The sequence below is a fragment of the Melanerpes formicivorus genome, unplaced genomic scaffold (assembly GCF_026170545.1).
Source record: "Melanerpes formicivorus ecotype bairdi unplaced genomic scaffold, bMelFor1.0.p_v2 SCAF_4, whole genome shotgun sequence".
NCBI classification, from domain to species: domain Eukaryota; kingdom Metazoa; phylum Chordata; class Aves; order Piciformes; family Picidae; genus Melanerpes; species Melanerpes formicivorus.
In genome coordinates this window covers 5,824,680-5,836,894 of record NW_027142356.1, presented here as the reverse complement: position 1 = coordinate 5,836,894, position 12,215 = coordinate 5,824,680, and the positions used below count along the sequence as shown (strand labels likewise).

General features: G+C 46.8%; 1 protein-coding gene across 2 annotated transcripts in view; it reads right to left on the bottom strand.

The window, feature by feature from the left end:
• The window catches only part of METAP1 (methionyl aminopeptidase 1), a 35,254-nt gene extending 25,476 nt beyond the window's left edge, over positions 1-9,778 (bottom strand). For both annotated transcript variants that reach the window (XM_068136798.1, XM_068136799.1), the window contains exon 1: positions 9,641-9,778. In XM_068136798.1, coding sequence (XP_067992899.1) covers positions 9,641-9,754 — 114 coding nt within the window. In that variant the 5' untranslated portion in view covers positions 9,755-9,778. The remainder of the gene's footprint in view (positions 1-9,640) is intronic.
• Positions 9,779-12,215: the final 2,437 nt, after the last annotated feature.

Genomic DNA, 12,215 nt, shown 5'->3' with positions numbered 1-12,215 from the left:
TGAAGAGGGCTGTTCAAGAAGAGGTGAAATGTATCACACACGCAAAAAAAGAGGGTGGAGGAGTAATCCTCAATTTGTTTAGAGCAATCTTGGGTACAACTACTCTGTCTGCAAGAAAAAGTTGTGATTTTTAGGCAGAGGCCATCAGCATATTTAAATCTTTAACAACATTTCTGGCCTCAAGCCATCCCTAAGACAATTGCCCTCTTCCTCTGTTACAAGCATGGTCAACACAGTGCTCATCAGAACCTCTGCATTTATTGGAAAGATTCCTCTTGGATCACCTCATGTAAGCCCTGTTATTTCTGTAAATGATTTGTACCTTAAGGATTCAGCCCAACATCTCTTTACAGGTTGGAATATTGACAGAATTATGCAGGACAGCAGAAACTGTTTTACAGCAGGCTGCATTTATGCTATGAGCACAGCAATCAACACCAAATAGCTTAGCCTTTTTTTTTTAGATCTGCCATTGAAAGAACAAAACCAAACCCTTTAGAACAGTTACTGAGCTACTTAGCAAAGGATTTTTATTTTCCTGTATTCATTCTCATCTTTACAGTAATAACAGGGAACTCCTTATTCTTTGAATTCGTTTATCCATGCAACCTGAATAAAAGGTAGGAAAGCACAGCCAGCTACAAATTCTAGAGGAGCAGAAGGGTGCCAAATCAACTAAGATTACAATAATACTACACTGCAAACCTCTGTAGAGCACTGATATAACCAACACAGCATTAAATAACCTACCCTAGTAGAGGAACCTATGCAGGCACCACAACATCAAGTTCAAACACACTCATTGATTGTATTTCTCAACTGTCTTTGCATGCTCATTTACAACTAGCTCTGCCAGTGATTTCCAGTCTTAAGGCTGACACTCTTCCTCAGGCTTGCCTTCACTTTTGCCTACTGCTGCTTTATACTACCTGGCATTCAACATTGCAAATACACCTATCAGCAGGTATACAAAAACCACCCCACTGTACAGCTACTGAGAACTCAAATTCATGTCCAACTTCCACAAAACCACCCCTCCTCCATTCACCCTGCTCATAATTTATCACAGTATCACAGTATAAGAGACCTCGAGGATCATCGACTCCAACCTATCAACACAGACCCCATGACTAGACCACGGCACCAAGTGCCACATCCAATCCCCTCTTGAACACCTCCAGGGATAGTGACTCCACCACCTCCCTGGGCAGCACATTCCAGTGGTGAACGACTCCCTCTGTGAAGAACTTTCTCCTCACCTCAAGTCTAAACCTCCCCTGGCACAGCTTGAGACTGTGGCCCCTTGTTCTGGTGCTGGTTGCCTGGGAGAAGAGACCAACCCCTTCCTGGCTACAACCACCTTTCAGGTAGTTGTAGAGGGCAATGATAAGGTCACCCCTGAGCCTCCTCTTCTCCAGGCTAAACAATCCCAGCTCCCTCAGCCTCTCCTCATAGGGCTTGTGTTCAAGGCCTCTCCCCAGCCTTGTTGCCCTTCTCTGGACACACTGAAGTATCTCAATGCCTTTCTTAAACTGAGGGGCCCAGAACTGGACACAGGACTCAAGTTGTGGCCTAACCAGTGCTGAGTACAGGGGCACAATGACCTCCCTTCTCCTGCTGGCCACACTATTCCTAATGCAGGCCAGGATGCCATTGGCCTTCTTGGCCACCTGGGCACACTGCTGGCTCATATTCAGGCGGCTGTTGATCAGTACCCCCAGGTCCTTCTCTGTATGGAAGCTCTCCAGCCACTCCGACCCCAGCAATTTAGAGCCACTCTGAGGAGTTTCCAAAAATACATATTCTACAGAAAAAAAAAAGGGGGGGGGGGGGGAAGGACTGTTGGAATCTAGATAGTGGGGACAGACTGGCAGTTTCTTTGCATGAATTGTAATAAGCAAACATCTAGGAAACAGTACCAAACAGTACACTGTAGTTAAAAACATTCTAGGCAATCTTTAAAATGAAATATAAAAACATCCTTTGGAATGTAAAATTGTCCTGGGGTTAATCTGAGATCAGGTAGTTTTGCTTAATGAAAACTTTTTTTAGCCAAACCATTCTGAAGGTATGCAAGAGAGAAGATAAAAACCCTTAAGTACAGCACTTAGCTTAAGAAAAACACCAAGTTGTCAGTGATATATTTAATACAATATAAATTAACTGTACATTTTATCCATAAATACAAGTATGTTATGAAATGCAACTGTTAATGTATTTGATGTTGAAATAAAACAATTGCCTCCTTTTAGCATGTTGAACCCTGTCCCAGGTGTGGTACAAGCCCATAGAGGCAGCCTCTGGCCTGTAAAACAGTAGAAAATTCCCAAGTAGCCTCAGCAGCATACCAGACTAGTCAGATCTTCTGAAGAGCTGAAGATGCATTTTCAGGTTCAAATCCCAGAGAGCCAACTACATGCAGCACCTTAGTACCAGCAACACTGGTTTTCTCCTCTTGCTCAGAGACTCCTGGGTCCCACAAGACTGAGCCCTTCCTTTGAGCAAGGGACTGCACTTTGCAGCTATTAAGATTTGCAAAGACACACAAGCAGTTTCTGAGAGCAGCAAGAGAGCAACACACCAGGAAAATTCAAACTGGACCATCCTTTAGGTATATTGAAAACTAGCTCAGAAAGCTTGCCTATAGGAACCTGAAGTTTTACTTTCAGAAGCAAAGGATTTGGATTTTGTGCCTCAGCAATAACCAGGCATTTACCACTGACACAGGTATTTACAGCATTTATAGGCAATTAAAAATGCAAGCTTTTGGTGAAGAGAATCTGTCAAAAGATCTTCTAGAAGGCAGTATCTGCAGAATGCCACTTATACCAAAAGAAACCCTCAAGTGTTGCAGTTGGATCCAAGCAGCGTGTTTTTAGCCTATTTTAGGCACAGCAAAGAACAGCAAACTAAGAATGAAATATAGCACTTATGTCCTACAGCCTGACACCACAGAGGGCAAAAAATAATTTCACCCAGGTCTACTGCTCCCTGTTCCACACCTCCAACACACTGAAGGTGAAAGGAAACAAAGTGGGACATGAGCCAACAGAGTATTTTTTGTTCCAGGATCACAGTTTTTCACAAATTCCTGTGACCTTGAGTATCCAAAACTGCCAAGTGCCCAGGGCTGAGTATCAAGGAACATATGTCTCACAAAAAGAAGTACATCAGCACACAAACCCACCGAGGAAGCAGAGCAGCAGTTGTTATCCCACCCTAAAATGGAAAGAGCCTCATCAGTGGGTACCCACTGTTGTAAGAGAGAGCCTGCTGCCTACTATACAATTCAGAGAAATGTTTTCCCTTCAAATATGTAAACCACACGTTCAACCACTGCTCATCTGTGGCAGTCACACCGTGTTACAATCCTCACTTTTGACTCTCTAACCCAATCATTCTATATACATGGGCCTCTTTGAAACTGACAACATGTGGGTACAGAAAGCAAGAAGGAACAACCACGCTCTTCAAGTAACTCAGGATTATTATCGTAGCAATCTGTGGCCTCTGTTTTTCAGAGAAAATAATGCAGCCCAGGCCACTGACTTTATAAAAAGCAAATGTCTCCAGTATGTGGCTAGAAATCAGTATTTCTGAATCTGGCTAGAGAAATGCCTCTACACCAGCATCCAGCCCACACCACAGAAAACCCCAGACTCTCTTTTGTCCAAGACACTTATACACTGCACTGGTTAGGCCACACCTCGAGTACTGTGTCCAGTTCTGGGCCTCTCAGTTTTAGGAAGGAGGTTGACTTGCTGGAACGATTCCAGAGAAGGGCAATGAAGTTGGTGAGGGGTTTGGAACACAAGCCCTATGAGGAGAGACTGAGGGAGCTGGGTTGCTTAGCCTGGAGAAGAGGAGGCTCAGGGGAGACCTTATTGCCCTCTACAACTACCTGAAGGGAGGTTGTAGCCGTGTGGGGGCTGGTCTCTTCTCCCAGGCAACCAGCACCAGAACAAGAGGACACAGCCTCAAGCTGTGCCAGGGGAGGTTTAGACTGGATGTTAGGAAGAAATTCTCATAGAGAGAGTGATTGCCCATTGTAATGGGCTGCTCAGGGAGGTGGTGGAGTTGCAACCATTGGAGGTGTTTAGGAGGAGACTTGATAGGGTGCTTGGTTGCATGGTTTAGTTGATTAGGTGGTGTTGGATTATGGGTTGGACACGATGATCTTGAGAGTCTCTTTCAACCTGGTTTATTCTATTCTATTCTGTTCTACAGATATAAATAGTATAAGGAGAGGAAGTTTTCATGCCAGCAACACAAAATTATTAATATAGAGAGTTACAATTAGAAGGCTCATATAAAAGTGGTAAGTGCAAATATCAACAACGGTTACTACTTTCCCTCTGCTCATCATTCATCAGCTTGCAGAAGTCATAGAAGAAATGTAAATTGTGTGTTTAAATACACTAATTATGTATACTACATAGAATTTACACACAAGTGAAGGGTATCTATAAAGGCAGATTTCACAACAGCAAATTCATCTTAGTAAGAGGAACAATGTGATTGAGATGTGATGCTGGGCATCTGTGTTATTTCCACACTCACAGGATAAAGTGAAATACAGTAATTTGGTCAAAGATAATAGACATACATATGTCTATGAAGTCTCTGCAAAAGAAAAAGTGAGACAGTGCAAGAAGGTAGCTGGCAGTGACGGTATCTGATTTACTAGCCCAAATTAATATATTATTAAAGGGCACAAGCAGGCAGAACCCCTAACAGAATATTCTCCTCTCATTAAACCTTGGACTGAAAGAAATAATAAATACAAAAAACTGCTGGGGCAGGGTAGAAGTCAACACACCACCTCAGAGCTCTTTCACCACTAAAACCCATCCTTACTCCATCTCCATTATTAGTTCAAACCCTCCATGCTAGGCCTCGGGTTTGCCTTGGCTCCGCCTTGGCTCCATTTTTACACATGATCCACAAGCACAACTGTTACTCAATAGCAGCTGTACCCAGTTTCCAAGGTGCACAACACCCAGAAATGAAACAGTGTTGGCTCAGAAGAATTTCAAAGGATGTCAAATTACTTCAGAATAAGCATTTTCAGGCCATATTGTTGAGATGTACTCTTGGTACTGCAGAAAGCAGGGGAAAAGAAAAAGCAATGACCAGAATAACACCACCTTTTCTCAAGGAAAAGAGAAATACAAACAATAAATCTACTGGGAAAATTGCTGTCTTGATACAGGATATCAGGTAGTGATAGGACTAGGGGGAATGGAATGAAGCTGGAAGTGGGGAGATTCAGGCTGGATGTGAGGAGGAAGTTCTTCACCATGAGTGGTGAAGCCCTGGAATGGGTTGTCCAGGGAGGGGGTTGGGGCCCTGTCCCTGGGGGTGTTTAAGACCAGGCTGGATGAGGCTCTGGCCATCCTGATCTAGTGTGGGGTGTCCCTGCCCACAGCAGGGGGGTTGGAACTAGATGATCCTTGCGGTCCCTTCCAACCCTGACTGATACTATGATACAATCTGCTTGAAAAGTTCAGTTCCCCATGTGCAATGACAAAACCCAACGTTTAATCAACCTCCTCACTACACTGAGATTCTCAGTCCTATACTACCTGCATTAGTATTTCTCAAAGGATTGCATGTTACTGTTTATAATCCAAATACATTACTCCATACTGGTTATCCTTCTACAGCAGTTCACACTTTCCTATTGTTTTCTCTTAGCATTGGAGAAATTTGGTTTTATTTTTGGCTGGAGTTTTGGCTGTATGAAAAGTCATTATATGCTTCCAAACAAATTAATTAACCTAGAATGCCTATCTGTAGAGATGCTCTTACCCCTCAAAGAGACACCAGTCAGCTCATCACTCCCATCCTGCACTCAGGCTGGTGCCTGCATACCCACAACTAACACTGCTGTGCTCACCAAGGACAGGCTGACTTTATGGCTATACCAAACTGGGCCACAACAGGCAAGTGCTCTTTGGCCATGCGCTCCTGAAGCACTGTGTTCTTATCCTGCAGCACACAGCTTTTGAGGGAAACAACAAGCAGAAAATGCAACACAACTGCTTTTCCTCCATTAAAAGAAAACCCTAAAAATCCCAGAAGTGACTCACAGGGGCCAGCTTAATGGAAGGGGTAGAAACCTTCATCCTTGGAGGGGAGGAAGACAACCTTGCCAGCTGTAATGCAGGTTGTGTTGTGAAGTGGAATAACATCCTAGGGTCCACTAGCTTATCTAACAGCTGCTTATGTATGTAATACCACAATGGTATCCAAATCACCAAACTTTGGGGAAGATTCACAAATGCTAACCACTTTGGCACTGACAGCTGAAACTTGCTCAAGTTCAGAGAAAATTCCCTGGTTTCTAAGACTTTGTCTATCGTGTGCCTATCTGAACACAGTCAGGTTGTCAGGGGCACCTCACCTACGCTCTTGACCATGCTTGCAAGATACCAGTGATGCACTGCAGCAAGTCTCCTCCACTGCGCATACCTGATGATAAGGAGATCTGCAACCTCAGGGCAGCCTGTGCTGGGCCCCACAGAAGGTACTACGGGTGGCTAAAGGTCCTCACTGCAGGCTGAACACAGGGACTCTTCTCTCACTGTTTTTTGCAGGTCTTGAGAACGGGCAGCTGTTAATTTCCTTTCCTTTAACACATGTGCCCCAAAGTCTTGAAAGCACCTTTCACATGGGGAATAACTATACTCACCTACTGTAGAGGACACAAGATACAGTGAGGAAGAACAACACATCCAAGGTCACTCAGAAGTAAGATGACTGGGATTCCCAGGTCAGTATTTTATTTTCTAGGCAGGACAGCTTAACAAGGGTGTAGTCAGTTACCCAGAAGCCTACTTTGACAGACTAATAAATATTTCTAGTATTCCCCCTTTTACCTTCCAACAGTAGCAGACATTTCAAAAGAATTAATGTATAGATAACATGAATCTCTATCCTATATAAAACTAGCTGAATTGAGGGTGGACAGAGGAGAGTGGTTTCATAGTTTCATAGTTTCATTCGGGGTTGGAAGGGACCACAAGGATCATCTAGTTCCAACCCCCCTGCCATGGGCAGGGACACCCCACACTAGATCAGGCTGGGCAGAGCCTCATCCAGCCTGGGCTTAAACACCCCCAGGGATGGGGCCTCGACCACCTCCCTGGACAACCCATTCCAGGGTTTCACCACTCTCATGGTGAAGAACCTCCTCCTCACATCTAGCCTGAATCTCCCCACCTCCAGCTTCATTCCATTCCCCCTAGTTCTATCACTACCTGAGATCCTGAGAAGTCCTTCCCCAGCCTTCCTGTAGGCCCCCTTCAGATACTGGAAGGCCACAATTAGGTCACCTTGGAGCCTTCTCTTCTGCAGACTGAACAGCCCCAACTCCTTCAGTCTGTCCTCATAGGAGAGGTGCTCCAGCCCTCTGATCATCCTCGTGGCCCTTCTCTGGACACGCTCCAGCACCTCCACATCCCTCTTGTAATAGGGGCTCCAGAACTGGACACAGTACTCCAGGTGGGGTCTCACCAGGGCTGAGTAGAGGGGGAGGATCACCTCCCTCGACCTGCTGGCCACACTTCTCCTCATGCAGCCCAGGATCTGATTGGCTTTGCGGGCTGCAAGTGCACATTGAGAGCTCACGTTGAGCTTTTTGTCCACCAGCACCCCCAAGTCTCTCTCCTCAGGGCTACTTTCCAGCCAGTCACTGCCCAGCCTGGATTTGTGCCTGGGATTGCCTCGACCCAGATGCAGGACCCTGCACTTGCTCTTGTTGAACCTCATGAGGTTGGCTTGTGCCCACCTCTCCAGCCTGTCAAGGTCCCTCTGGATGGCCTCCCTTCCCTCCAGCGTGTCTGCTGCACCACACAGCTTGGTGTCCTCAGCAAACTTGCTGAGGGTGCACTCAATGCCACTGTCCATGTCCCCCACAAAGATGTTGAACAAGACAGGTCCCAGGACTGATCCCTGAGGGACTCCGCTTGTCACTGGCCTCCACTGGGACATGGAGCCATTGACAGCCACTCTTTGGGTGCGGCCATCAAGCCAGTGGTGATGTACTAGAGCTACTCACATAAGCATTTTTGGTCTGTTAACCAAACCAATCACCGTCAACTAATATTTGTAGATGCTGAACTCATTTATGGTGAGTTTTATATCAGATGTGTCAAAATGGGTAATAAAATGCAGTCAGTCCTCCAAAACAGCTGTAAGCACCACATGGAAACTAGAGATACAGAATTGTCAAAGTGATTTTGAGTTGCAGTTGATCTAATTTTGCATTAACTCTCTGCATCTGTCACCAGAGAATTGACAGGAAAGTACCAGAAACCATGCAACGAGTGTGTTAATGCACCTTGAAAGTTTTTCCCTAGTCCTATGTGAACTGTAACTACCAGTTTACATTCTGGCTCAGAAAAACACCACTGTCTGATCAGTAAATTAATCTAGCTGATGTGACTGAATGATTTTGTCTACAGAACTTCATTGATTTTACCCTGGATTATAATTCTCACCATTAAATCCTAGGATAACCTCAGAATTAAACAGGTACTTCCTCACTGATGCTGACAGAACTTACACCTACAAAAAATGCAAAGCATTAGGCCATTGACAGCTATCAGACAGTCCTTCCTATTCAAGGACCAATCTGTGTTACTTACCACTGTGGTACTAAGTGGGGATATGCAAGGCCTACAGAATGGGTTTGACAGGAATTGAGGGTTGCATGACAACTGGCCTAACCTGAATCTTCTTGTTTGGTACCTTTAAATTAAAATATCTAAAGATAAGGTGATACATAAGAAAGCCATTCTATGAATCTACATTGGAAAATAGGGTGTTAAATATATATATATATATATGTATATACATATATATATAAAATAGCATCAAATAATTTCCCCACAAGCTTGTATTTAAAGGAAACAGTAAATCTGCTTTCAGAGCAACAAGTCTCCTGGCATTTGCCACAACCATGCAACTCCAGAGGCAGAGCTGATGCAAACTCTGAAACGCACATGCTGGAATTTGATGAGCACGTCTCACTAAGTCCCACTAAGCCCTTATTTTAAAGGTGGCGGGGGGGGGGGTGGGGGGGAGGCGGAGAGCGGACCACTAAACCTTCAGGCAGAGAGAAAAACGTGCACCCCCTCACGAAAGCGACGGCCGCTCCTCAGCGCTGAAGCCTCCCGCGTTACCTCTAACCACGAGGAGCGGAGGGGCTCCCGCCCCGCGGCCACAGGCCTGGCACCCCTCAGGCTCCAACTCCCCCTTCCTCCCACACCCTACGCAGGCGAACTTTCTGGGGGGACAATCAGCGAACCCTATTCGCCCAAGCTCGCAGGGATCTCGCCGGGCTGGGCAGTGAACCCGGGAGCAAAGGGCCGGGCCCGGGCGGCCGGGAGCATGCGAGGGGAGCTGACTTCTCCACCGGAACCCCGCGCTCGCACACCCGGTCCCACTTGCTGACTGGAAACCTCATTACGGCTCGCCCGCCACCCCTCCCATATTTCCTCCCTGCGAAAGAACAGCGATATGCCGGCGCTGCGAGCGAAAACCCGGCCCGCGGCGTGCGGCTGGGAGCGGGGAAGGGAAGAGGAGCCGAGCCGAGGCGCCGGGCAGCAGAGAGGAGGCGGTTGTGTGGCCTCACCTGAGAGCAGAAGTAGGAACCCTGGATACCCAGCTTGAGGCAGGTCGGGCACTGCAGTTTGGCCTCGCTGCTGCAGCCGGCCGTCTCGCAGACGCGCGTCTCCACCGCCGCCATGCTGCCCGGCTGCCACAGGCGCGGCACGGCGAGCGGCGGGGGAGGAGCCGCCGCCCGGAGGCGCCGCTGGCTGAGGCGGGCGGGCCGGCCGGCGAGGAGAGAGGAGGGGAGGAGCGGCCCTTCCACCGCGTCGCCGCGCCCGTGCCCTGCGCTCCCCTGCCCGCTGACGCCCCGGAGGGGTGGCCACGGTCCGTAGGTGTCCTTGAGGACCGTAACTTCCCAGCGAGAGCAGGGAGGAGAGGTTGGGAACGGGAGCGGCCTGGCAAAAGGACAACCCGGCCGGCGTGCGGCAGAGGTAAGGGGCGAAACCAAGCTCCTCATTCACTGTCTTCCTACTTCAAGCCGTTGTGGCGTGCTGTCAATTAATTACTTTGTTAAAGGTGTTTAAGATCATTTTTGTTCTCGTGTTACTCAGCAAGGTCCTAATATGCACGCATGGAGCCAGACCCTTCCCAGTGCTGTCTAGTGACAGGGCAATGGACAAGAACTGGAGGGTCCACGTGCACATGAGGAAAACATCTTCACTTCGAGGGTGGCAGAGCCCTGGAACAGGCTGTGCAGGGGAGGTTGTGGATTTTCCATCTCTGGAGATGGTCAAAACTCACCTGGACGTGTTCCTGTGTTATTTACCGTATCGATGTCTGTAAATACCTGAGGGGTGGGTGTCAAGTGGAGGGGGGCAAGCTCTTTTCGGTGGTGCACAGTAGTAAGACAAGGAACAACTGGTTCAAACTTGAACACAGGTTTCACTTCAACATGGGGAGAAACTTCATTACAGTGAGGGTGACAGAGCACTGGAAGAGGCTGCCCAGGGGAGTTGTGGAGTCTCCTTCTCTGCAGACTTCCCAAACCCACCTGGATGCATTCCTGTGCAGACTACCCTGGGTGATCCTGCTTTTGGCAGGGAGGTTGAACTCGGTGGTCTCTGGAGGTCCCTTCCAACCTCTAACATTCTGTGATTCTGTGATCCTGCACAGGGGTGATGGACTAGATGATCTCAGAAGTTCCTTCCAAGCCCTTACCCTTCTATGATTCTGTTACATTCTCGGTGGGTTTTTTGCCTGGAATGTGCGCTGAACTGCACACCTTTCCACCTTCTGCAGAAGAAGTTCATGGTCTTCACTCCATTTTTTCATCATTACCCCATATTTTTCAAGCATATCTTGTTTATTGTGAAGTGCACTGTTGGCCTGTAGAGCTATGTAGTTCACAGTAATTCTTTTGCTCTGTTTTTACTTCTCGTATAGAGGAGGAGGTAAAAAGCCATGCCAAATTCAATAGTCAGTAAGGCAGTTACTAAAATAAGAAAAATAGGCTGCAGACTGACAGTGGCATTATCATGGGAAGGATACTAGTTTTCTCCTTGGAAAGAGAGAGATCAGATCCTGGTGCTTCGTTGTAAAAATAAGTGTGATCATTACATGCATTGTATGCCTCCCGTTTGCATGGGTTGACTATGAAAAAGATACCTGTGCCCATAAATCTAACTGCTTATATTCTCCGAGTGCCAAAGCTGTTGTAAATATGTATTGAAAGATCTCTAACTTATTATCACTGTAAGACACTTTTTACTGGTTTACAAATGGAGGAAGTAAATTTTTAAAAGAACATGGAGAGAAGCCTATTGTGTAAGAGAATAGCTGCAAAAGATTTCAGAGCTATGTGCTAGATCCAGCCATTATTGCTGAGATCCCACTCCTTTAAATTTCAGTTGCTTTCCCACTACCTGGCAGGCACAGCCTATAATTTTAGTCAAAACTTTGCAGGATCAGATTCTCTCTTAATGCTTCAATGTCATTGATTTCAGTAAAACTACACCAATCATCATTCTGATCTTAGTACACAAAATATTCTCATTTCCTAGCATCCAGATAACTCTGCAGAAAGCAGGGTTCAAAATCCAAATGATAATGTCAGCATTTTCTGCAACTGTGTTCTATTCCCTATGGTCTTCTTTAATTACAAAAATATTTAAATATCTCCGAAACTTACATGTTAAGTGAAATTTTCCACTTACTAGCTTCAGAACAGAAAAGTATAAACCCTATTCTTGTCAGACTAATACCAAGTACACTCTCATAACATCCCCATGCAGTGCTACAGGCTGGAGTCAGAGTGGATGGAGAGCGGTCATGCAGAGAGGGACCTGGGGGTGCTGGTCGATGGTAGGCTGAACATGAGTCTGCAGTGTGCCCAGGCAGCCAAGAGGGCCAATGGCATCCTGGCCTGCATCAGGAACAGTGTGGCCAGCAGGAACAGGGAGGTCATTCTGCCCCTGTACACTGCACTGGTTAGGGCACACCTTGAGTCCTGTGTCCAGTTCTGGGCCCCTCAGTTTAGGAAGGAGGTTGACTTGCTGGAGCGTGTCCAGAGAAGGGCAACAAAGTTGGTGAGGGGCTTGGAACACAAGCCCTATGAGGAAAGACTGAGGGAGCTGGGGTTGCTTAGCCTGGAGAAGAGG